General features: G+C 44.6%; 2 protein-coding genes across 3 annotated transcripts in view; one reads left to right on the top strand and one right to left on the bottom strand.

Annotated features, from left to right (window-relative positions):
• The first annotated feature begins 1,622 nt into the window (after positions 1–1,622).
• On the top strand, positions 1,623–10,586 carry KDELR3 (KDEL endoplasmic reticulum protein retention receptor 3). The gene is made up of 5 exons (XM_012801169.2): positions 1,623–1,836; positions 4,928–5,028; positions 6,432–6,590; positions 7,750–8,002; positions 10,291–10,586. The coding sequence occupies exons 1-5, from the start codon at positions 1,746–1,748 to the stop codon at positions 10,329–10,331; spliced, it is 645 nt and encodes a 214-aa protein (XP_012656623.1). The 5' UTR covers positions 1,623–1,745; the 3' UTR covers positions 10,332–10,586.
• Positions 10,587–11,135: 549 nt separating this feature from the next.
• Positions 11,136–25,485, bottom strand: part of DDX17 (DEAD-box helicase 17) — a 23,417-nt gene continuing 9,067 nt past the window's right edge. The window contains exons 6-13 of one of the 2 annotated variants that reach the window (XM_003783204.2): positions 24,295–24,436; positions 23,199–23,359; positions 22,943–23,115; positions 21,805–21,915; positions 21,490–21,551; positions 18,638–18,697; positions 14,496–14,738; positions 11,136–14,148 (exon numbers count right to left, since the gene is read on the bottom strand). In XM_003783204.2, coding sequence (XP_003783252.1) covers positions 13,643–14,148; positions 14,496–14,738; positions 18,638–18,697; positions 21,490–21,551; positions 21,805–21,915; positions 22,943–23,115; positions 23,199–23,359; positions 24,295–24,436 — 1,458 coding nt within the window. In that variant the 3' untranslated portion in view covers positions 11,136–13,642. The remainder of the gene's footprint in view (positions 14,149–14,495; positions 14,739–18,637; positions 18,698–21,489; positions 21,552–21,804; positions 21,916–22,942; positions 23,116–23,198; positions 23,360–24,294; positions 24,437–25,485) is intronic. The other variant, XM_012801168.1, reaches the window with a different exon arrangement.

The following is a 25,485-nucleotide window of genomic DNA, read 5'->3' as shown; positions in this document are numbered from 1 at the left end:
CAATATACTTGACAGCTGTTGTTATCACTGCCTCCCTACTAGAGCAGGAGTCCCCACTGCTGAATCTCTGACAAATAAGCATCCACCTCCTGCTCACCCACCTCTCACGACAGGGCGCTTATCACCTGCCACAGCAGCCCACAGTGGAACGTAATGATTTCATTGCAGACTGTGTGTTAGAATCAGGGTTGCACGACTGCTTAGCATCTGTGTGAGTTTACGCAATTTTTTTTTTTGAGACAGAGTTTCACTATGTTGCCCTCAGTAGAGTGCTGTGGCCTCACAGCTCACAGCAACCTCAAACTCTTGGGCTTAAGCGATTCTCTTGCCTCAGTCACCCAAGTAGCTGGGACTACAGGGGCCCCCAGGCTATTTTTCTGTTGCAGTTGTCATTGTGGCTTAGCTGGCCTTGGCTGAGTTCTAACCCTCTAGCCTCCGTGTATATGACCAGCACCCTACCCACTGGATTGCGGGTGCTGCCTAAGCAAATTATTTTTAACCTCTCTGCTCAGTTTTCCTGTGTGTAAAATGAGAATAATCGTAGCATTTTCCCCTTAGCATTGCGTTGTTTACATTGGTGCCTCTCAAACCCCCAGTGCCTGTGCATCCCCTGGGGGTCTTGCTAACTGGCAGGGTCTGGGGTGGGGCCCCAACTGCGGTGAGGCCAAGAGATTCTGCATTCCCAACAGATGTCAGCGGGCCCTTGATCCACATTTTGAGTCTCAAAGGACTACCTTGCCCTGGGAACTATAGTGAAGCTCCTGGAGGGCTATGGAGGGGTCTTGAACACTAAAGTGACAGATTGCTATCATGCCAAAGCCTCTCTGGCTATCTGTGGCAGGAGGCCAGCTGTTTAGAGATGAAGGTCCTGAGTGGGAGCCGGGTATGGGGGCCTACAAGGGGGCAGTAAGGGCCCTTAGGCTCAGGCAGCTCAGCAGTGGGAAGACTCCCTCCCACTATAGGTCCTGCACCCTTCTCCCTCCCTGCCCCTCAGCCCTCTGGGGTCTCTGCTGGCCCCTGTGTCCCTGTTTAACATCTTCTTTAACAAGAAGAGGGACGCTATGGGTCTCCTGGACAGACTTGACCTCTTTCTTACAATAACACCATCTTACAGACAAAACTGAGGCCAAGAAAGGGGAAGGACTGCAGCACCTAGGCTGGAACCAAGGTCAGTCTGACTCCACACCTGAGTGTCATCCACGCCCAGCAAGGTCAGATCAGGGCAAGTGTTGACATCCAAATTAACAGGCGAGAGGGTAGGGATTCCAATTCCCACTCTTCTCCCTATCCCACCCAACCCAGGGAGGGAGTTCAAACTCCAAGATAATGGCAATAGCAGCGGGTGCTCTGATCCGGTAAGTTCAAGCCTTGCACTGGCACCAGTGTTATCAGGGCCGCTAACAGATAAGGGAACTGAGGCAGAGGACAATGGGACACAACGGCTCGAGACGAGACGGGCACCTGGAGGCTGGGCGGGTCGCAGCCGGAAGCCCCCCGGCCCGGCCGGCCGCCCCGCCTCGGGCTAAGGCCTGGATGGCGGGAGGCGGGATCTCCCGGCGGCGCGGCTTCCTGGCTCCCCACCCCGCCGCGGCCCGCCTGGCCACGTCACCGCCCGGCCCGGAGTGCGCTGGAGGAGCGCGGCGGCCGAAGGCGCGGGCAGGGCCGGGGACGTGGTAGCCACCCCGGCCACCAGAAAGTTTCCTGGAAGTTTGCTGGGCGTCGGCGCCACACCGACTGACAGGATCATGAACGTGTTCCGAATCCTCGGCGACCTGAGCCACCTCCTGGCCATGATCTTGCTCCTGGGGAAGATATGGAGGTCCAAGTGCTGCACCGGTGAGGGGCGCCCCGGGCGGGAAGTGGGGGACCGTTCGCTGGCCAGCCCCACGTCCCCTGCTTTCAAGGCGGGGCCCACCACTGAGTCTGCTCTGGGTGGGGACTTCAGCTCCCACGTCCTTGAAACTCTTTTTGTATAGCTCAGCTTCTAAAATCAGTGTAAAGTTGTACAGTATCAAAAGACCCTGGAGATTATGGAGGTGGGTGGATTTCTGCCTCCACTGATAACCCCTAGCCCCGTGTTGGCATTGTTTTTGGCTACTTGGAAAAGGAGGGGTCTGAGGAGGAGCTACACCCCCTCCCTCCCACCAGTCACCCCTGTTGTTCACTCCACTCTCACTGGGGAGGAGGAGGATAAGGGGCCCCCATGCCCCCTTGCACTCAGGAAGTGGCCCCCAATTCTCAGAATCTTCTCTTCCCTGTTACCCCCAGACTTCCCCAGAGGTTGGGCCCTCTTCCCTTCACTGCAGGCGTGTGGCACCGGGGCTGTGATGTGGCAGGAAGGGCAGCAGAGGGGCTCAGATGGGCGTAAAGTGGCCACTGAACAGGAGTTTAGGGAGGTCCCCAGGAGTTCCTGGTTTGCCCAGGAGTCTGGCTATTCTGCTAGAAGTTTAGAAGTTTCAAGGCTGGACAAGTGGTCACCAAACAGACACAGTGCAATCAGGTTGCCCGAGCTTCCTCCAGCCATCTTTGTCCACTGGTGTCCCGGAGGTGTCCACCCCATGCTTGGCACTAGGATGGGGAGATTACAGTGATGATGAGCTCAGGCTCCCAGTGGGGGCTAAAGAGGCGGAGAACAGCCCCCAAGGAATGGGTGGAGAGAGCAGCTAGGGGCTGGGCCTGGGAGGGTGGGCAGGGAGGGAGTCGACTCAGGAAGGGTGTGCACTCTCAGGGTGCAGCCACACTTATGTGGCTGAGGGCAGGGCATGTCCCAGGAAGGATGAGCAGCCTGATTTGGGGGTGGCCTGGGAGGGCAATGAGTCCAGGAGGGAGGGCAGTCTGTACGTGGGATATTAAAAGGCCTTTTTGTCAAGCCAGGGAGTTGGGACTGAGGAGCAGAAGGTTGGAAGCAGGGGAGGGTCTGGGAGAAGTACCTGAGGCAGGTCACTTTGGGAGCTGCGAGAGAAGAGGAGGCAAAGCAAATGGGCTTGGGATCCGGGAGGCTTCAGCCTAGAGGGCTCAGCAGGGCTGAGGGGAAATGCATAGGGGCTGGTTCTAGACCCGGAGGGCAGGCGTTTGGGTTCTCCAGAGGGACAGGAACTCATACCCTTCAGGTTCCCCTCCGAGGAAGTGGGTCAGGAATATTGGGGTGTGATGGGACAGAAGAATCAGCCTGGACCTGTCCCTGCACTTCTTCCACAGGGTGCCCTGGGCAGGGTGAGCATCCATGACCAGGAGGGGGCGCTGTTATCCAACAGGCTCTCTGCCAGGTGCTGTACTTGGCCTCTGGGGTAGGGGACCCTGGGATACAACCCAGAGCTGGAAGGCCCGGGCATGTGATCACAGCCACAGGAATGTCTAAGGTACTAACAGGAAAGAGGAAGAAGAGGGACAGCCTGAGGGTTATTCGTAGAGGACAGGACTTCAGGCAGCAGTGTGGGTGGTCCCACAGGCCAGGGAAGCAAGTGGGTAGTGCAGAGATTGGAGAAGTTGGACAGTTGACTTTCAGATGCAGAAACATGGGGGGTGTCATTGATGAGAGTGTCCAGACTAGGGTGGGGGTAACCGGGAAAGAGGAAGGCGAGGCATCACTGTATCTCCCCTCCATAACGTATCAGAAGTGGCCAAAGGACACTAAGGAGCATGACAACAAAATACAGTGTGAAAAGATCAGCAGCGGGAAAACTGTAAAAGCAGAACAAAGTCTGTAGTTCCATCAACAGTGCCATACTAGTGTTAGTTTCTTCATTTTAATAAAGTACCATCGTTAAATATGGTAGTAAGGCAAAGATCTAGAAGGACAGACCCAGGGATGGTTTTCTTCTTTGTATCTTTAAATATTGCCTGATTTGGAGTGGCGCCTGTGGCTCAGTGGGTAGAATGTCAGCCCCATATACGAAGAGTGGCAGGTCTGAACCTGCCCCCAGCCAAACTGCAACAAAAAATAGCCAGGCGTTATGGTGGGCGCCTGTAGATCCAGCTACTGGGGAGGCTGAGGCAAGAGAATCGCGTAAGCCTAGGAGTTGAAGGTTATTGTGAGCTGTGACACCACAGCATTCTACCGAGGGCAATAAAGTGAGATTCTGTCTCTTAAAAAAAAAAAAAAACTGCCTGATTTTTGTATTACAAAGAGTAAATACAGGCATAACTTCTAAAACTAGAAAAAAGGTTTTGAGACAGAGTCTGATTATGTCACCCTCAGTAGAGTGCCATGGCGTCACAGCTCACAGCAACCTCAAACTCTTGGACTTTAGCGATTCTCTTGCTTCAGCCTTCCAAGTAGCTGGGACTACAGGCGCCCGCCACAACACCTGGCTATTTTTTGTTGCAGTTGTCATTGTCGTTTAGCTGGCCCGGGCCAGATTCGAACTCACCAGCCTGGTGTATGTAGCCAGCGCCCTAACCACTGAGGTATGGGTGCCGAGCCAGAAAAAAAGATTTTTAATGCTTATATTTTGGAAGATAAAATAGAATGCTGCCTTGGCCCCAGCCTCCCTCTGCCTGCTTCTGTCTCCCTGGTGAATCAATGCTTTGTAGAGTCAGTGAATTGTTCTTCCAAAGATGGAGCTTTGGGGAGTGTCGGTAGAACTCTGGGGGTGGAGTGAAGAGAAGCCAAAATCCCCCCACGGAGCCAACTCACACCACCCCTGGTATCTTCCTGGAGCTGGAACCTGGCAGGCACTTGCAGCGGGCTGGGAACCCAGTGTTCGGTGTTGGTGTCTTTATTTGGAGACTGGGAGGCAGATTGCAGCCTAATGAGCAGCATCTGGACTCCTCAGGTGATCTGGTGGGAAGGATGAACTCCTGCCCTTTAGGGAGCAACAATGCCCTGGATGAGGTGTCTCAGAGGCCTGCCCAGCTCCAGGAGGTGCACTTTGAGTGGGTGGGGCTTGGGAGTCTGTGTTCTCATTGTGACTCCCCTCTCCCACAGGCATCTCTGGGAAAAGCCAGATCCTTTTCGCTCTGGTCTTCACCACTAGGTACCTGGACCTGTTCACCAACTTCATCTCCATCTACAACACTGTGATGAAGGTGAGGGGTCAGGTGGTGACAGTGGAGGGCCTGTCAGACCCCCACAAACTGAGGCCTTCTATTGGGCACTTAGGCTGTGGGTTTGAATCCCGGTTCTGCTGCTTGGTGGCTGTGTGACCTGGACTTGGGTGAGGCCTCTGGCCCCTTGTCCTCCAGTTTCCTCCTAGGCAAAATGAAGATCATTCTAGCACTTACCTCAGAGGGTTTGGCTGGGAAAATTAAATGAGGTAATAAATGTAAATGTGCAAAAAAATACCCTCTGCCATATGTTAACGATTCAGCAAAGGTTAGCTATTATAATGATTTTTAAAATAAGCAAAAATATCAACAGGTGTCCTGAGCTTTCGGAGAACTTATTTGGCCATCTGTCCAACAATTTTTTTTTTTAAGCCTATACTCTGCCAGCACCTGAAGAAAATTTACAAGGCTCCTGTCTCTGTGGAGCCTACATTCTAATAATAAAACAAACAAGAAAAACTTTGGTTAGGGATATGGCTATTCAAATAATTAAAACCCTATTTTTTTCCCTTGGCACTGAAGCCTTTCATCTCTCCCTAAAATCCTACTTTAGTCGATTATTTCCTTCAATAAAAGAGAGTTTTATTATAAAAATAGGGTTACATGATGGAGCACAACTAGAGAGCTACTTCAGGATGCGTGGTCAGGAAAGTCTTGAAGAGGTGACAGGTAAGCCAAGATCTAAGTGACAGCTGGAACCAGCTATGTGAAGATGGAGGAAGGCATTCCAAGCAAAAGACCTCCAGACAGATTGCGCTCAGTGTAGTCAAAGGACAGACCTAAGGCCAGGAGGGCAGGCGTTCAGTAGCTGCTGCTGGTACACATGCTGAGTGAGGACTGGTTAAGGGACGGCAAGGCCAGCCACATCAACATTTTTTTTTTTTGGCCTGGGCTGGGTTTGAACCCGCCACCTTCAGCATATGGGGCCAGTGCCCTACTCCTTTGAGCCACAGGCGCCGCCCAGGTCAACATTTTTAAACGAAGAAGGATGTTAGTAGTCCTGTGGAAGAACGTTTATAAGTCATTGATGCATAGTCCATTTGAAGTTTTAAACTGTTTTCAAGAGCCCTGGAATACCACTGCTAAATCCCCTGAAAAAGACCAATCTTGTTTATTGGCCTAATGCTCCATAGACAGAGGGGACAAGCAGAGCATCTGACTCTATGGCACTGTCATGGTTAGAAGCATGGAGTAACTTAATAAAGGCTCATTAACTTTAGATTCTAGGCAGCTGGACCCAAGAGAAATTGCAAATACATTTTACCTCTTCATGTAACGTTATGGCAGAGCACTGGCCCTTAGGTGTGGTAGGTTTTGAAGCCTAGCAAATAGGCAGGGAAATGACCTCATAGATCCCCTTGTCTCTTCCCTCCCACTGCACACAGGTGGTTTTTCTCCTCTGTGCCTATGTCACAGTGTACATGATCTACGGGAAATTTCGGAAAACTTTTGACAGTGAGAATGATACATTCCGCTTGGAGTTTCTTCTGGTCCCAGTCGTTGGCCTTTCCTTCCTTGAGAACTACAGTTTCACTCCCCTGGAGGTAAGGGAAGGGATTGAGTGCTAGCTCCCAGAGGTAAGCGTGCTCCTCTGTGTCCTTCCTTCCAGACCCTTCCTGACGTCTGGGCTTCCCTTCTGCTGTGACTATGACTACTGTTTGTGTATTGTTCACTTAGTTCTGTGTTTAGAAGAAATTGGCAACAAGCTATTCATAATGCTCAATTTTCAGGCATCCCAGTCCCACTTCTGGCTGTTGAGACCTTAGGTCCAGCAGATTAGCAGAGGACAGGCCAGTAGGCCTGGGCTGTGACCCATGAACCTGTGGGCAAAAGGCATCTTGGGAGATTCTGATGTTGGTATTTATGGACTGTATTTTAAGAAAACTGTGGGTTCAGTTATGTTATTTCATCCAGTAAAACTGCAACATTTAAAAGTTTTCTAATGTTCATGCTATGTTGTGAAAAAAGCAAGATGTACTGTTTTCAAAAATGTTTTAAATTATATTTAGAGATAGCATATATTATTAAAATATTCAATTCTTACATTGAGAATGTGACTTTCTGTCCACAAACTGTATTTTTTTTCTTTTTTACAGTCTCACTTTGTCCAGCCCTTGTTGCTGTGGCATCACAGCTCACAGCAACCTCTACCTCTTGAGCTTAGGCGATTCTCTTGCCTCAGCCTCCCAAGTAGCTGGGACTACAGGCACCCGCCACAATGCCTGGCTATTTTTTGGTTGCAGTTTGGCTGGGACCGGGTTCAAACCTGCCACCCTCAGTATGTGGGGCCGGCACCCTACTCACTGAGCCACAGGTGCCTCCCCACACAAACTGTATTTTCTTTGGTAAACTATTGCTATTTTTTGAGACAGAGTATTAAGCTGTAGCCCTGGGTAGAGTGCTGTGGTGTCATAGCTCACAGCAACATCAAACTCTTCAACTTAAGTGATTCTCTTGCCTCAGCCAACCAAGTAGCTGAGACTACAGGCACCCACCACAACACCCACTTATTTTTTAGTTGCAGTTGTCGTTTGGCCAGCCAGGGCTGGATTTGAACCTATCAGCTCTGGTGCATGTGGCTGATGCTCTAGCCACTGAGCTATAGGTGCCGAGCCAAACTACTGCTTTATTACTTTCTTTTTAAAGAGATCTGCCTACTGGGCCATACTCAGCTTTCTCTGGCCACTCTTCTCTTTGGCTCAGATCCTCTGGACTTTCTCCATCTACCTGGAGTCAGTAGCCATCCTACCCCAGCTCTTCATGATCAGCAAAACTGGAGAGGCCGAGACCATTACGACTCACTATCTGTTCTTCCTGGGTCTGTACCGGGCTCTCTATCTGGCTAACTGGATCAGGCGGTACCAGACTGAGAATTTCTATGACCAAATTGCAGTGGTGTCTGGAGTAGTACAGACCATCTTCTACTGTGACTTCTTCTACTTGTATGTGACCAAAGGTAAGTCCTGGTAACAGAGCAATGATGCTGGCCCAAGGAGCTACTCATCCAGTCGGTAAATATTTGCAGGGCTACAGAGATACACAGAGCCAAATCTCTGTGAATGCAGTGGTTCTCAACCTTCCTTATGCCTCGAACCTTTAATATAGTCCAAAGGGGTTGTGACCCACAGGTTGAGGATCGCCATTCTAATCGGTGAAGACAACTTTTTTTTTAAAAATTATATACACATACACACACACATATATATATTTTTAATTTTTTTTGCAGTTTTTGGCCGGGGCTGGGTTTGAACCCGCCACCTCTGGTATATGGGCCCAGCACCCTACTCCTTGAGCCACAGGTGCCACCCAGAAGACAACTATTTTTAAGAAACACTTAGTGGCATGACAAAATGCAAGCCAATACGGTTATGCACACACTATATACAGGCAAGACAGCTATGCACATTTGACAGAATTCTTAAGGCTCGGCGCCTGTGGCTCAAGTGGCTAAGGCGCCAGCCACATACACCTGAGGTGGCAGGTTCAAATCCAGTCTGTGCTGGCCAAACGATGATGGCTGCAACCAAAAAAATAGCCAGGTGTTGTGGTGGGCGCCTGTGGTCCCAGCTACTTGGGAGGCGGAGGCAGACTTGCTTGAGCCCAGGGGTTTGAGGTTGCTGTGAGCTGTGATGTCACAGCACTCTAACCAGGGGGACAGCTTGAGGCTCTGTCTCAAAAAAGAAGAATGTCTTGCTTAAAAGAAAAAAGAAAAATACTTGGTTAAGAAAATATAGGGGGCTAGGCATGGTGGCTCATGCCTGTAATCCTAATACTTTGGGAGGCAGAAGTGAGAGGATTGCTGGAGTTCAGGAGTTCAAGACCAGCATGAGCAAGGGCAAGAGCCAGACCCCAGCTCTATAAAAAAATGAAAACTCAGCCAGGTCTGGTGGTGCACTCCTATAGCTCTACCTACTTGGGAAGCTGATGCAGAGTTTGAGCCTATAGCAAGCTATGACTACACTTTAGTCTGGGCAATAAAGTGTAGATCATGTCAAAAAGGGGAAGGGGCAGGGAGAAAAAACACAGATGGAAAAACATTTCAGACCGTACGTATGTACAACTCCCAAGAACCAGCTTGTCATGGATAAGGCTGATGTGGGCAAAATCCATAAAGCTATAGACATCAAGTCAACCAAGACTAGTAGTTTACATAGGGCCTCACAGTGCAGTCTGCACTGTGTTCTGACTGGCAAGAGCAGCTATTGGATGGTCCTTTAAAAAACCAATACACTACCTGCTGTGTAGGGCAAAAAGCAACTAAGTACCATGACTACTTATGGAGCAGTCACAATTATCCAGGAAAAAGGCCTTCAGTGAAGAGAGATGTGGCGAGTTTTGGGGAGTAAAAAGGGACTGCCAATGGGTATGATGTGAAGCAAGCATGAGAATCAAGCCCAATTGCTAAATTAGCAGCTTAAGGAGGAAGGGGTGCCAGCACCCAAGACCAGGGTCAATGGTCCACAGTCCAACTTAAGTCCACCTTAAGTTTCCCCTTGGCTTTAATATATGAATACCAGGCATTAAGAGACACTAAGGGCTTGGCTCCTGTAGCACAGTGGTTATGGTGTCCGCCTCATATATCCAGGCTGCTGGGATCCAATGCAGCTCAACTACTATAAAAAATAGCTGAGGGGGGTGGCACCTGTGGTTCAAAGGAGTAGGGAGGCAGCCCCATATACTGTAGGAGGTGGGTTCAAACCCAGCCCCCAGCCAAAAACGGCAACAACAACAAAAAAAACCCAGGTGTTGTGGCCGGTGCCTATAGTCCCAGCTACTTGGGAGGGTGAAGCAAGAGAATTGCTTAAGCCCAGGAGGTTGCTGTGAGCTGTGATGCTATAGCACTCTATCAAAGGCATCACACTGTTTCAAAAAAAAAAAAAAAAGGACTAAGATCATGTACCAAGATACTCAAGATTACTGTGAACCAGGCATTAAGAGATACTAAGACTATGCACATGGTGGCACTCTGGGAGGCCAAGGCGGGTGGATTGCTTCAGTTCAGGAGTTGGAGACCAGCCTGAAGGGCATGACCTCTACTAAAAACAGAACTAGCTGGGCCTTGTGGCAGACACCTGTAGTCCCAGCTACTTGGGCGGCTGAGGCAAGAGGATTATTCAAACTCAAGAGTGTGAGGTTGCTGTGAATAGTCATGGCACTCTACCCAGGAGGAAAGTATGTCTCAATTAAAAAAAAAAGTTTTCATCTGTACAGTAAATCTAACTTCATTTTCCATTTTCTTCCCAGTCCTTAAAGGAAAGAAGTTAAGTCTTCCAATGCCAATTTGAGGGTTCCTGGAGATCTCTATAGTCAAGGACATGAATTGCAAACTATTTTCAAAGTTCTCCTTGGCAACTTATCCATGACTTGAATCAAACGTTAAAGCTAGAAAAAATGCTTAGTGTGGATTTCAACAAAGCACTGATCGTTTTCTCTGTAAGATCTTCTTGTCAATAGGATCTCCCTTAAATACCCATTATAGAGATAATTAAGAGCTGGGCCCACCGTGCAACTGGAACAAGCAGTCTTAAGGTGACTTCTCATGAATGGATCAAATAAACTATTATTCTCTAAGACCCAAGTGCATGACTCGTGCTAATTGTCACTTCCAACTGGAAAGATGTCCCTGTAAGAATGCCCCAACTGAAGATCAGTTAAAATATCAGTAATATGTTCTTGTGGCAATTTCTACTTACCAGGTAGGTGACCAAATTTAGGTAGTCAAGATAAAAAAGTGATAGGTTATGTGAAATGTTATTTTACTTTCACCCTATACGCCACACAAACTAAATATACCAGCTCTGGCGGGAGTCAGTTTTGTGGCTCATACTAGTCCTGCACCATCCTAGGTGGGTACGATTTGCCTATCACCACATCACCTGATCTGTGCTGAGCAAATAAGATACCTACTAGGTATCCAGCCTTCAATTCTTGCATTAAGACCAACCCATCCCACCTTCCTTTCAGTTTTAGGTGATAAAATGATTAGTCAATCCAATGCCCGAAACCCTAGTTTTGAAGCCAAGAAAAACTATTTCAAGAGGGTAACATTTAACTATTCACAGAATTTTTAAGCAATTAAAGCTCACACATTATTGTCAACAGGTTTTATTTATACCTACAAAAAGAAAACAAGATGGTATCAAAAGGACAATTTACAAACTAAGAATAGTAACATAGCTCTTAGCATCCTGTGCCTGAACATCACACATCTACAAATCTTTCAAGTCTTAATGCAACAGGAATGTGTTCAGAGACCAGCAAGGACATGAATAGAGAGCACTGATCCCAAGCAAAAGCCACCAACCTTTAGATGAGAGAAGTCCACACAATGAATTGTTAGGGAGGGACTGGGATGAAGCAGCCTATAGCTTAATACACTGAAGCCCTTTCCCTAAGTTGAGTTGCAACCATGACTGCAGTAAGTAACTAGCATGATGATTCTTCTGCTCACGTAAGCCAACAACAGAATCTGAATGACTGACAGACACGGAGGCAGAAGAGTTAAATTCCGCTAGACTTCAGCTGTGCTCAGGCCACAGTAACTTTTGAGATGTGGAATTTACTATTACTTTATGATTGCAATGTCCCTGTGGAAAAAAAGCAAGCAAGCAATCCAAATAACTACTTGCTTGCCCAGAGACCTTTCCCTCAAGCAGATGCTTTTTAAAAAGAGCTAGAAGAATTTTTTTAATTAAGACATCCCTGTGGTGGAATCTCTACGTTTAAAGGAAAAAATATCAGAATTTGGTTGTAGAAAGAAACGCCCAAAACAGATTGGTCGGTGATTAGACAAACTGGGGTGGGGGTGGGGCACTTTGGTTTGAAAAGCACAGAGCAGCTGTTTCTTCTGTGCCTACCATCCTCCCTCGGCCTCAACTTCTAGAAGATGGGGGGGGGGGGGCGGGGCAGGACAAAAAGATAAGGAAGAAAGTAGAAAATAAAAAAGGATGTCTAAGTTTTTACATGCACATATTTCAGCTTATGCTGACAACCTACCTGTATGTTGCACAATGTATCGTACTTTCAAGAACCCCTCAGAAACCATCCCTTCTCTCTCCCTAAAGAATTTTAAAAGGAAAACAAAAACAAACCTCAAGTATTTAGATCTTACAAACCAGCAATCACTCTAGGTCTTAGCCAAAGAATGCAGTGGTGTCACTCCTTTTAACTGCATTGTGAATGAACAGTATCAATGAACAGCATAAAAATGAATAGTTCCATGTTGAATTTGAAGAGGTTCCTGGGGCTGTCTGCTCTCTCTATCCGTTATGGTGAACACAAGAACAGAACCCATCTCCTATACAAAGTCTCCATAAAACAGCATTACTATGAAGAGGACAAACTCACCTACCTTTAGATGGAGGAAAAGTAACAATGACTTAAGCTTTAGTCCTCCGTAACTAGTGTAAAGCACTACACCTACCTGTAAAAAGCTGAGTGCAAAGGATGCCGAACGATTTGCACCCAGAAGTTGTTAAAAAGCACTGCAGAGAACAGGGTATGAAGAGAGTAAGAGTTCATAACAACTCTTAAGATTCTTTGTTCAAGGTAACTGCCAAAAGGCAGAGTAGCTGGCAGAATTGCTTTTATTCTAGCTCTACACATACTGAGTTTAAAAAAAGAAAATTAGCCCATTTTGAGTATATTCTGTTTATAATTAAAGGTGCTTTTTACACTATAGGTGAATGCATAGACTTAACTGGTTAATAAAGTAAATTTCCAGTGAGCACTTATGTTCATTTGCTTACAGCAGCTGTCTGGCTGGAAAATGAATTTCAGATGGTCCCTGGTTATATCAGAAAGAAAAAGGCAGTTTCCCGCCAGGATGCTGAGATGCTACAGTTTAACCACTGCAATAAACCCTTGTGGTTTTTAATTCGAAAGATACATTGACACTCAGCAATTCATTTCTAACCTGACATTAAAATGGTTATTTCTCAGTAAACAGAGGGGAGAAGGGGGAAGGCAGAGTGTAAGGGAGATAAAAACCAATGAATAAGTTTTAAGTGTCAAATCCATTTAGCAAGCCATCAGCCAAAATAATAATGGCAAACAACTATCTTAAAAACTCACTGGGCCTGAGGAACCCTGTTCCAACTTTACAAACATCAGAAAGCATTATGGAAAACGTGCAGGGATATCGCTCCTGGTTTTCTAACCCAGTAAGGAGAATCATTTAAAGCACAGATGCCATCTTCTGCTGCAGAAAACTTCAGCCCTCCCCCCATCCCATAACTCAGGACAACAAAAACTGGGCTCTCAGAAAAGGGCCTAATACCTTATTCTTTCTTTTAAGATGAAAAATAGCTCAAATATCCTCAACATGCAAGAAGTTGGGGGAAGAAATTAATCTCTTCCAGTCAGATATATATATATATTTTTACAAAATCTGTTATTACAGACTGGATCATTTTGGCGGGCAGAAGAAACCTGGCAGTGAATTCTAACTAATCTGCGTGAAAAGACAAATCACAATGGTTGGGGAAATAAAATAAAAAAGAAAAAGAAAGAAAAGGGGAAGAAGGGGAAAAAGGGTAAAGACAGTGTTCCTTAAAATGTAATTAAGTCTGCAGGAGTCACTACCACTTGAGTGGTTTCACTTACGTGAAGGAGGAGGGGGAGGTGGGGGAGGAGGGTATTGGTAGGCAGTCTGCCCCATGTAACCTATCATATTGGTAGCTCCTGGAGGCTGTGCAAACTGTTGTGACATTAGTGGCTGTGGCTGCTGCCCAGACCGGCCTATCGCACTAAACTGCTGGCTAGAGCTCTGTGAACTTCTCCCAGTTGAGGTGGTGCTACTAGCTCCGTAAGTGCCAGCACCATATTCTTGGGCTGTATAGCCACTGGTGCCATAAGCAGCTGCCCCATAGGTGCCTTGACCATAGGTGTATTGGCCTGCTTGTGCTCCAAAGGCGGAATTTGGACTTCCATAGCCACTGCCATTAGCATAACCAGCTCTATCGGTTTCACCACGATCCCGATAGCTTGTGGAGTCTCTCCGGCCACCATCCTTAACTCCTCGAAGCCTCCGGTCACACTCATCTTGATACATCAGATTAGGATTGTTGGCTGAAGAAGTGGTCCGGTACCGAGAACGACCTCCTGATGGGAGAATATAAGGAATTTTCAACGTGATTCCTTGACCTTTAAGCCAGGCCAACCTCCAAATTAGTAAATTAGTGATCTCTCCAAACGTAAAACTAAAATTCAATATACTGCTAAGCACATTTTAAGGTACTAAAAAGCAATCACACTTTACCTTAATTTTGAATATGCACCATGTACTTAAAAGTTCAAAGCACATTTTTGGAATATATAGAAATCATTATGTTGTAAAAGTAGCACAAGTCACATTTTCTTATAATTAAAGACTTCATAGGATTTTTTTTCTTAAAGGCACAATAAATATAAAGATACCTCGGCAGTACCTGGAAAACTCCAGGACTTACCCTTACCCCCTCCTCCGCCGCCTCCTCTGTGGTCTACCAGCTGCATTAATTTGGGATTGATAGCCTGATTAGCTTCCTCCAGCACTTTGATCAGCTCTCTAGCCTGCTTGAGGTTCCCTGGGGTGAAGAAGGTATAGGCGGTGCCCTTGTTGGTGCTACGGGCTGTTCGGCCAATGCGGTGCACATAATCCTCTGAACTGTTTGGATAGTCATAGTTGATCACAAACTTGACATCTTCCACATCTTCCAAGTTGTTGACGATTCAGTGTGAAGTTTCACGTGGCAGGGAAAGAGAAGGTAAAGGACATGCCAACAACAGGTGGGAAGCACGAATGCAGATGACAGCAAGAGGAGAGAAGATGAAATTAGCAACCACTCTGAACAGAAACAAAAAAAGACTCATCCCAACAGAGTAAAAGAGGATTAGGGATAATTGAGACATGCATGGGAAGCGACATCTTTACTGGCTGTAAAACCCTAATGAAATCCCATCCAACCATCCAAACTCCTGCCTCTTCTACATTTTAACTGATATAGACAGGAGTTACACCAAGATTGGTCTTCAGACAGACAAATTCCAGTACCATTCTTATCAAAACTGGAATGTAGAGAAGAAAGTACCTGGTAACCACCATTAAGTTACAAGGCCAAATCACTTCTACTCTGTTGGGAGAAGCCTGGCAAAATCTACCAACATCATAACAAACTTACCTTTAAACCAGTCACAGAGCAAAATGAAAAAAAGAGCTTCATATACTTTATTACTACATTTTCAAGGAGACTTAAAACATTTAGGTTAATTCTTTTTGCTCTCATATTCTTTTTTTTTTAAACTGTTGACAGCCAAAGTACAGTACACACCTACTTTCCTTTGTAGAAACATTTGGATTATCTTTCCCTTTTTAGTTATCACAAGAGCACATTACACTAAAATTTTACTGTACTACCAAGCCCAGCTTCTGCCAAATAAGTGTTTTTTGCTCAACTCAAGGTTATTTCAACTCAGCAGTTGTTTCAATTATCAAAGACTATCTGTGTAACCTGGGAAATTAAATTAATAGCCAAAGAATGTGGGAAAATCCATGAAACCTTGAGAAAAGTTTAATATTCTATCTGCTGCTGGGAATTGGGCTGAATAACCTAATGCTTACAATATGTAAATGTTAGTGTAATGCTTCCAGCTAAAGGTCTATTTTTTTAACCTACTTAGACAGACAAATTTAAGAATATAACAAAGAATCCTACTGTTTTGTGGAAAAAAATCTGCATTTTACAAAGAATATCCAGAAAATATCCTAGATAAAACACAGATTTTTGTGATATAAATAATTAAAAAACATTCTCTGTTTGTTACCAGACCGATGCACACTCCCTCCTCCTTTGGGAAACCGCTGCAGCCGATCCCGTCTCTTTGCCTTTTATTTTTGGCGGCCTCCTTTCGAAAACTCCGCCTTCTGACACGGGACCACTGGAGCGCGGGGAGCATGCATCAAGGGTCCGTGGCAGTGAGAAGTCCCCACACACGCTCGCTCTGTGAACTGGCTTAGATGCTTCTCTGTAGCCCCATTTGGTTGCCAAGCGCCGGAGAACCTGGGTTCGGGTAAAAATTTCAGGTCCTCCAACGCCTCCCCCAAGGATAATTGGGGTGATTGTAGAAAAAAATAATTAATAAAAAATGTAAGTTACATCCAAAGGGTCAGACTGCATCTATTGCCCAGACTCGATTAATTTCAGGGGAGAAAGGGGAGATGATAAAAAAAAAAAAAATCAGCTGTTGTTACAGGGCTTGTGAAGGGCCATTATGTCTGTTTCTTATTACAAGAAAGGCTCCTCGGTCTTTACTGACCCCTAAAGTCCTGAATCACACCAGAAAGACGAGAAGGCACTTATCACAGGGGGCAGCTTGAGTCTCCGGCTAGGGTCGTTGATGCAACAAAGGGGAAAAAATCTGCAGGGCCAGGATGGATGTAAAATAGGGGGACAGGGAATTATACTCCACATCTTCAGAGCTAAGAGAATGCTCCTTAGACAATCCCACCGTATATGACCATGGCAGCAGAACATGGAGTGAGGGCACTGGATGCATAGACGGGTGCTTTCCTAGCAGAAAGCACTGGGGGCTGGAGCCAGCAGTTCAGACACTAAAACTTGGGAGTATTTCTGGGGGAATCAATAGGGGGGAGACATGGTGCAAGTTCTTCGTACTAGAAAGGTGTCCTGTGTGTGCACACACATAGCTGGCTGTGGGCACGTAAGAGCAAGCGCAGAATTTGGTTTTCTCCAGTCAGGCCTGCCCTGATGTTATCTGTGAACTGCCACAGTATTATCTTGCTGCCTTTTTAGAAGATGCTATAGCAGGGTAAGAAATTGAAAAGTTAATGTTTTGGCCAGCTGCCTAAGAACCTTTTGTCTGGAAAGCCCTATGACATGGCCTATAATCGCCAATCACTAATCAGGAGGGACTAAGACTAGCCAACAGGCTCATCTAGAGCTGCTTCGGGCCAATGTAGATTTGCCTCGGCCATGTACTGAGTGATCTGCAGCTGATATCAAAGCTTCTGTTAAAAAACAAAACAAAATAAATTCAATACTTTTAGTTTAGCAGTGTGTAGTTTAAACAAAAAAAGGAAAAAAATATAAAATATTTCAGTGGAAAGGGAATAGTGACAGCCTAGGGAAGACTATTATAAAATCATGGGAATGGAAGAACTTACCTGAAGGGAACTTTTAAGAGACCATCGGTTGACAGAAGTGAAAAAAGGCCTGGTGACTCAGCTGAAAATTGCACCCCTGTCTATGAAGTTCTAGAAGCCTTCACTTTCCAGGATCTTGTAGGACATCGGTCAGAATTCTGCCATTTTAGTGGGGTTTCTCCCTCTTTTGATTTTTACAAGGCAGCAAACAAAGGGGCCCAAAATAAGCACTGATGTTGAGTAACAAGAAACAGACTCAGATACCTTCCCTCTCCCCTCACTTGCATGAGTGGGGGTGGGATGAAGAGTCTAAGTTATTCTAATGGTAGCCAATTAATTTGGTTCAGAATACAGGGGAACATGGAGCAAATATTTTTAATTGTCTAGGCAAGATGCACAAAGAAGCTACCAGCACATAGCAAGCCTGTTTAAAAACCACCTTTACTGAAAGCTTTTATGTAAATGCTTTCAGGTCTCCGCCTCATCTCCCAACAGGCCCAAGTTCTAACGGCACAGATCCAGACATGACCTCAGAGGGCAGAGACAACTTTCCGTCATGGCTGCAGGTCACCACCTCTGAAGGAGGGAATGATGAGTGCAATGGATAAAAAGGCTTCATCACTTCTGTATTCCAATTTGAATACTTGCTTTCTTTAACTAGTATATGGAATATAGTTCTCATCTTATTGGGCAAGAAATTAAAATACATGTCAAAAGTTTAAAGATTTCCTTGTGATAATCTTTTTTTAAACATTAAAGTTTTGAGTTAGATCTGCTTAGCTCCAAATGATGGGCTAAATCACAAGATAAGTGTATAGATCTTAATTCATAATGGGTCGAAAACTCCAGAAGATCATCTTCAAATTAAGTTCCTAAATTAGATAACACATTTATACAAGTACAGGTAGGGAGGAAGGAATAACTGAGTGGCATTTTACTTCAGTTAAATAAAATTGGGCAATGCAGATTTAATTTCTGAATATTACATACTTATAAATCCCATTTATTAAACATTCATGAAACTAGATTTCTCTCTCTATATGTATCTTACATAGACCAGTATAGGCAAAAAATAACTGAAGAAATTAGCTCATAATAGCCAGGTTCAATCAGGCTCATTCTGTCTAGCCAGAAAATAGAATACCAGAAAGAAGCTGAATTGTTCAACCCAATGTCTCCTCTCCCTCTAACTGTTTGAATAGTCATGCCTAGGCCTTGCTGCAGACCAAAGCCTGTTTGTCAGGAGCAGGAAGAGACTTTGAAAATAAAAGAAAAAAAATACCAAGGTTAAAAAAAACTGTGGGAGCAGGGGGAAAACACACTTTGTATTCTCTTTAAATATTTATCTAAAGACATATATATACAACTATAAATTTGAATTTGAAATGATAAAAATCTTTAAACCAAAAGATACATATACCATTGACAGAGACACCTATCTATACAAACCTAGCCCACGGGAGGCTACATCTGTGGCAATGAGGATTGGAGCCTTCCCAGAGCGGAACTCTGCAAAAACAAATGGAACAAAGAAAGAATCAAACATTCTTAGCTATTTGACCTGTTTACCCTACTCTGTTTAAATTCAAAGTAATGGTATGAGAAAATGTTCAGCCCTTTTAGATGTAAAAGATATATATATATTTTTTGAGACGGAGCCTCAAGCTCTCCCCCTGGGTAGAGTGCCCTGGCATCACTCACAGCAACCTCCAACTCCTGGGCTCAAGCGAGTCTCCTGCCTCTGCCTCCCAAGTAGCTGTGAGCACAGGCGCCCACCACATCGCTCAGCTATTTTTTTGGTTGCAGTTATTGTTGTTTGGCGGGCCCAGGCCGGATTCCAACCCACCACCTTAGGTGTATGTGGCTGGCACCTTAGCCACTTGAGCCATAGGCGCGGAGCCAAGATATTGTTTCTGAAAATCTTTACAACATTCATTTTAGGCAAAAGGGCCACTGATAAAAAGTAACAATAACTATCATTAATACAGTATGGCAATCCGTAACAAATTTAATACAAGGTAGAACTCTTCTTTCCTCTTAAAAGTTATCTTCCAAACAGGCTGAGTTGGTGCATTCACACCTGTAATTGTAGGACCTTGGGAGACCCAAGTGAGTGGATAACTTGAGCTCATGAGTTCAAGACAGGCCTGAGCAGAAAGTGAGACCTCATTTCTACTAAAAATAGAAAAAACTGAGGCAATAGATCACCTGAGTCCAGGAGTTGAAAGTTGCTGTAAGGTATGCTACCACAGCACTCTACCCAGGTGACAGCTTGAGATTTTTGTCTCAAAACAAACAAAAACCCCAAATGAAATGAAAGAAAATATGTATTTTCTCCCCCAAGAAACATGCATATATTTCTTTTTCTTTTTCTTGAGACAGAGCCTCAAGCTATCCCCCTGGGTAGAGTGCTGTGGCATCACAGCTCATAGCAACCTCCAACTCCTGGGCTTAAGCCAGTCTCCTGCCTCAGCCTCCCAAGTAGCTGGGACGACAGGCGCCCGCCACAGTGCCCGGCTACTTTTTGGTTGCAGCCGTCATTGTTGTTTTGGCAGGCCCAGGCTGGATTCAAACATGCCACCTTAGGTGTATGGGGCTGGCGCCTTAGCCACTTGAGCCATAGGCGCCAAACCATATATTTCTTAAATATAAACTCTTCCACTTTACTCAGTGGCCTTTCCCTTCAGAGTCGTCTTAAAAACCAGAAGACTACAAGGAAGTATGTTAAAATATAACTTAAAAATGCTAAGGAACATCTTTCCTGCCAGGCACAGTGGCGCACCCTGTAATCCTAGCATTCTGGGAGGCCGAGGTAAGTGGACTGCTTGAGCTCAGTCCACTTGAGCTCAGGAGTTTGAGCAAGAGTGAGACCCCCTTGGCTTGGCTCCACAGTGCAATGGTTACAGCACTGGCCACCTACATTGAGGGTGGCGGGTTTGAACCTAGTCCAGGCCACCTAAAACAAACACAATTGCAACAAAAAATAGCTGGTGTTGTGGTGGGTGCCTGTAGTCCCAGCTACTTGGGAGGTTAAGGCAAGAGAACTGCTTAAGCCCAAGAGTTAGAGGTTGCTGTGAGCTGTGATGCCATAGCACTCTACCCAGGGAGACATAGTGAGACTGTCTCAAAAAAAAAAAAAAAAAAGAAAAAAGAAAAAGATAGAAAATAAAGAGAGCCCGTTTCTACTAAATTGTAGCTGGGCATGTGGCAGGTGCCTGTAGTCCCAGCTACTTGGGAGACGCAGGCAGAAGGATTGCTTGAACCCAAGAGTTTCAGGTTGCTGTGAGCTATGAGGACACCACAGCACTCAACCCCAAGGCAACAGAGCAAGACTCTGCTCAAAAAAAAAAAAAAAAATCAAACAAACAAAAAATACAAAAAGCCCACAAAGAGGAACATTTTTTTTTCTTTACACATTTCAGTAACTATCAAAATTTCCCCAAGGCATAATTATTTTCATAATCAGAAAAAAATTAAGGAAGAGTAGTATTGAGAAGAAGTGTAATTATAGACTTTTTTTTTTTTTTTTTTTTGAGACGGAGCCTCAAGCTATCTCCCTGGGTGGAGTGCTATGGCATCACGCTCACAGCAACCTCCAACTCCTGGGCTCAAGCGAGTCTCCTGTCTCCGCCTCCCAAGTAGCTGGGACTACAGGCACCCGCCACAACGCCTGGCCATTTTTTTTTTTTTTTGGTTGCAGCCATCATTGTTGTTTGGCGGGCCCAGGCTGGGGATTCGAACCCGCCACCTTAGGTGTATGTGGCTGGTGCCTTAGCCAGTTGAGCCACAGGCGCCGAACCACATTATAGACTTTAAAGGAACATGCAGACGTGCTAAAAGTACCTCCAATACTCAACTAACTAGAGCAGAGCTAGACAAACTCTATCCTTCGGGTCAAATCTGGCATAATGCTTATTTTTGCAAATAATGTTATGTTGGAACATAGCCAGACCATTTCTTTACATGTTGTCTGTGGTCTGTTGCTTTTGTGTATAAAATCTCTGCCATAGAGACTACCTACCATTTAGGACTCAAAGCCAAAAATATTTACGTGACTTTTTACAGAAAGTTTATAGATTCCTGACATACATCATGGACACTTAGGGGAAAAATCCACTGAAAATGCTTAGTTTGGGGAGGATGAGGCAGAATTGCTTGAGCCCAGGAGTTTAATGTTGAAATAGTACAATGATACCACTATACTCTAGCTGGTAAAGAAAAATACGAAAAAGAAAAAGGGAGAAAAGGAGAGGAAGAGGAAAGGAAAAGGAGAAAAGAAAAAACATTTATTTCCAACTTACCATTAAGTACCCAATCTCTTTCTGGTTGACTCTTGTCTCCATGGATACACATAGCTGGCCAACTATTAGAAGAAAAGTTAACAAACTATTTTAGACATCTACAAGAGAAAAACTAAGCTTAAAAAAAAAGCTTTTTAAAAACTTATCATGTAATTTTGATAAGGTTAGACCACACAGATAGTCAAGTGTGTTCAATCAAGAAGCAAATTATGTGTTAGGCATTACCAATACTATGTAACATTTACAATACCAATTAGGAATTCCCACTAAACTATAAAATCTGAGGCTAAGTAATTACCTTGGTGGTGTACTTACCCATCTCTGCGCATCCTTCGAGTCAGGTCATCACAGCGTCTCTTTGTCTCCACAAATATTATTGTCTTATTTTCCTTTTCAGCCATTATTTCCTCCATCAGTTGGATCAATCTAAAAGACCAACAACACAATCATCACACAACAAAGATTGCTCTAGTGTGTCATATAGAAGGTACATCAGTGGTATCAACTCCCAAAGCTGTAATACTTTTCCACATTACCTTAAAAAAAAAAAAAAAGCAGTCTCGTCACCCATAGCACTGTGGTTAGTGCTAGCCACATACACCAAAGCTGGCAGGTCTGAATCCAGACTGGGCCAGCTAAAACAATGACAACTGCAATAAAAAATAGCTGGGCATAGTCCCAGCTACCTGGGAGGCTAAGGCGAGAGAATCACTTAAGCCCGAGAATTTAAGGTTGCTGTGAACTGTGGTACCATGGTACTCTACAGAAAGCAACATAGTGAGACTCTGTCTATAAAAAAAGTACCTAAGTACATAGATGGATGGGCACGGTGGCTCATGCCTATAACTACCTAGCACTTTGAGAGGCCGAGGTGGGTGGACTGCCTGAGTTCACATTTTTGAGACCAGAGTTGAGACCTTATCTCTAAAAAGAGCCAGGTGCTGTGGTGAGCACCCATAGTCCCAGCTACTTAGGAAACTGAGGCAAGAAAATCACTTGAGCCCCAAGAGTTTGAGGTTGCTGTGAGCTGTGACACCACAGCCCTCTACCCAGGAAGACAGCTTGAGACTGTCTCAAAAAAAAAAAAAAAGAAAGTACAGAGTCAGGTACTATCTATGTTAAGAAATTTTTAATCTTATCACACTCACACAAGTTTGATGTAGGTGGTATTATCCCCATTTCTGAGATTAAAAAAATAAGGCACCCAGAGATAAACTTGTCCAAAATCATACAGTGAGTAATTGGCAAAGCCAGGAACCAAATCCAAGGACTCAGAATCCTTGCCTTTAACCAGAATGCTCTAATGATATAAAGGATTATTAGAAAGCTAACAATGCTTTTAATGTTTAAAGGCTTTAAAAAAAAAAAAAAAGCTTCCGCAACACTTTCATTTTAGAAGATTATTAAGGTTTACAGGCATTATCAAATCAAGACAGTGACATCTTTTTCATACTTGTGGTCTTTTTCACTTTCCATGCAGACATCCACAATCTGGAGGATGTTGTGGTTGGCACTCAACTCCAGATTGCCTACGTTGATCTGGGTATAATCACGAAGGAAATCCTCCGCAAGCTGTCTTACTTCTTTTGGCCAGGTTGCACTCCACATCAATGTCTGCCTATCAGGCTATCAGGAAAGAAAAGGCTTTTTTAGATTAAGGAATGCAATAGGCAAAGGGCATAAGACAGCAAAGTATCAGCTTTACACACCCTGATTTGGTCAACAATTTTACGAATCTGGGGTTCAAAACCCATATCAAGCATTCTATCAGCCTCATCCAGTACAAGGTAAGTACATCGGCGAAGATTTGTCTTTCCTGACTCCAGGAAATCTATCAGGCGTCCAGGAGTAGCTATGCAGATCTCAACACCTATACAACAAAAATTAAAGATCAAGTCAATTTACAACTTCTTATACATTATCCAACCCTCAGAAAACAAAGAAGCACCAGCTGTAGCCTGGTTGTTGTACTCAATAGTATGATCTAACAGTAGTTCAAACTTTAACCCAGCACCTGCAAAAGCATGATGTGGGGATAATTTTATACAATCACTAAATCTTTCCAAAGGTAAGAGTTGCTAGACGTGTTGACTTTTTCTCTCAAAATGGCTACTTAACCACATCTGAGAATGTCTAAGCTGCTAAAACACTATTATTATTATTATTTTTTTTGACACAGAGCTTCAAGCTGTTGCCCTGGGTAGAGTGCCATGGCATGACAGCTCACAGCAACCTCCAACTCCTGGGCTCAAGCGAGTCTCCTGCCTCAGCCTCCCAAGTAGCTGGGACCACAGGCGCCCGCCGCAACGCCTAGCTATTTTTTGGTTGCAGCTGTCGTTGTTTGGCGGCCCCGGGCTGGATTCAAACCCGCCACCTTGGGTGTACACGTGGCCAGTGCCTTAGCCACTTGAGCAACAGGTGCCAAGCCAACATTGATTTTTCTTAAGAACCTACTATTTTCTCCCATTTCATTCACAGGAATTGGTAAAGCTAAGATAATTTCTTTTTGGGGGGAGGGGAGAAAAGAGTTTTAATGTCACTCTCAGTAGTGCCGTAGTGTCACACCTCACAGCAACCTCAAACTCTTGGGCTTAAGTGATTCTCTTGCCTTAGCCTCCCAAGTAGCTAGGACTACAGGCACCCGCCATAATGCCCAGCTAATTTTTTTTTTTTTGCAATTGTCATTGATGTTTAGCTGGCCCCAGCTGGGCTCAAACCCACCAGGTGCATGTGGTTGGCACTGTCAGCACTGTGCTTCTGGAGCTGCACCAAGATAAAGTAATTGTTACAAAAGTATTTTATTACCTCTCTCTAGATCTCGAATCTGGGGACCTTTAGGAGCACCTCCATAAATGCAAGTACTCTTCAATCTAGAACATTTGCCATAGTCATCAGCCACCTGCTGTACTTGCTGGGCAAGCTCTCTGGTTGGAGCCAGAACTAGACACTGTAAAAAAAACACACTTGAAATACCCATCCCACATAAAACCAAAAACCAAACAAACAAGTACAAAAGGTAATCTAATTTTTAATTGTCTATTACTTTCTAAGTATGTGATGCAGTGGGAGGTAGGAAGGGGAGAAAGGAAAAGTATACTGCAGTGTGGAAAAAATTCTTGTAACTTCATTATTTAGAGCACATGGAACGATACTGGAACTCTCATCACTTGGTTTACTTTAACATCATGATTCATTAGTTTATATATACTTAAGTAGGATTACAGATTGTATTACCTAGTTTTAATTGCACAATTCTCACAGGCTGAGCATCCCAAATCTGAAAATTGGCATTTCCTTTGAGCATCATGTTGGCACTCAAAATGCTTTGGATTCTGGAGCATTTCAGATTTGGGATGCTCAATTTACATTAACACAAAACAGTTCAATATTCTGACTTCTAGTTTAAGCTCTCTGCCAGATATTTAGACAAAAAAAATTTTTTATATGTAATCTGGCAAGACTAAATAATCTGTCCACAATACTAAAAAAAACCCAAAACTCTAAACAGGTATCATATATACTGTTAACAAATTATGAACCTTACTCTGCCCGGTAAACCTTTTATTAGGTATCAGCTAATAAGAATAATACTGATTTCTGTTACCTATATAAAATATACTACATATTAAATAACGCAAAGTAATGCTATGGGATGGCTCAAGGAGTAGGGTGCCAGCCCCATATACTGGAGGTGGTGGGTTGAAAGCCGATCCTGGTCAAAACAAAAACAAAACACCAGCTCCGTATATTCCAAATATTTGGAGAATGCTACTCAAATCTTGTATGAAACAGCATAAGTGAAAAAGATCAAAGCAGAAAATTGTGCTGCTCCACGAACATTTACAAAAATAGTATTTAACCATAAAGAATACATACATGCAACCTAATCTTAAAAACCATAGGGCAGGCTTGGCGCCTGTGGCTCAAGTGGCTAAGGTGCCAGCCACATACACCTAAGGTGGCGGGTTCGAATCCAGCCCGGGCCCGCCAAACAAC

This window comes from Otolemur garnettii, unplaced genomic scaffold, assembly GCF_000181295.1.
Source record: "Otolemur garnettii isolate 467f Iridium unplaced genomic scaffold, OtoGar3 scaffold00007, whole genome shotgun sequence".
Classification (NCBI taxonomy): Eukaryota; Metazoa; Chordata; class Mammalia; order Primates; family Galagidae; genus Otolemur; species Otolemur garnettii.
Note: the sequence above shows the minus strand (reverse complement) of the source record. Positions and strands in the feature narration are given on the sequence as shown.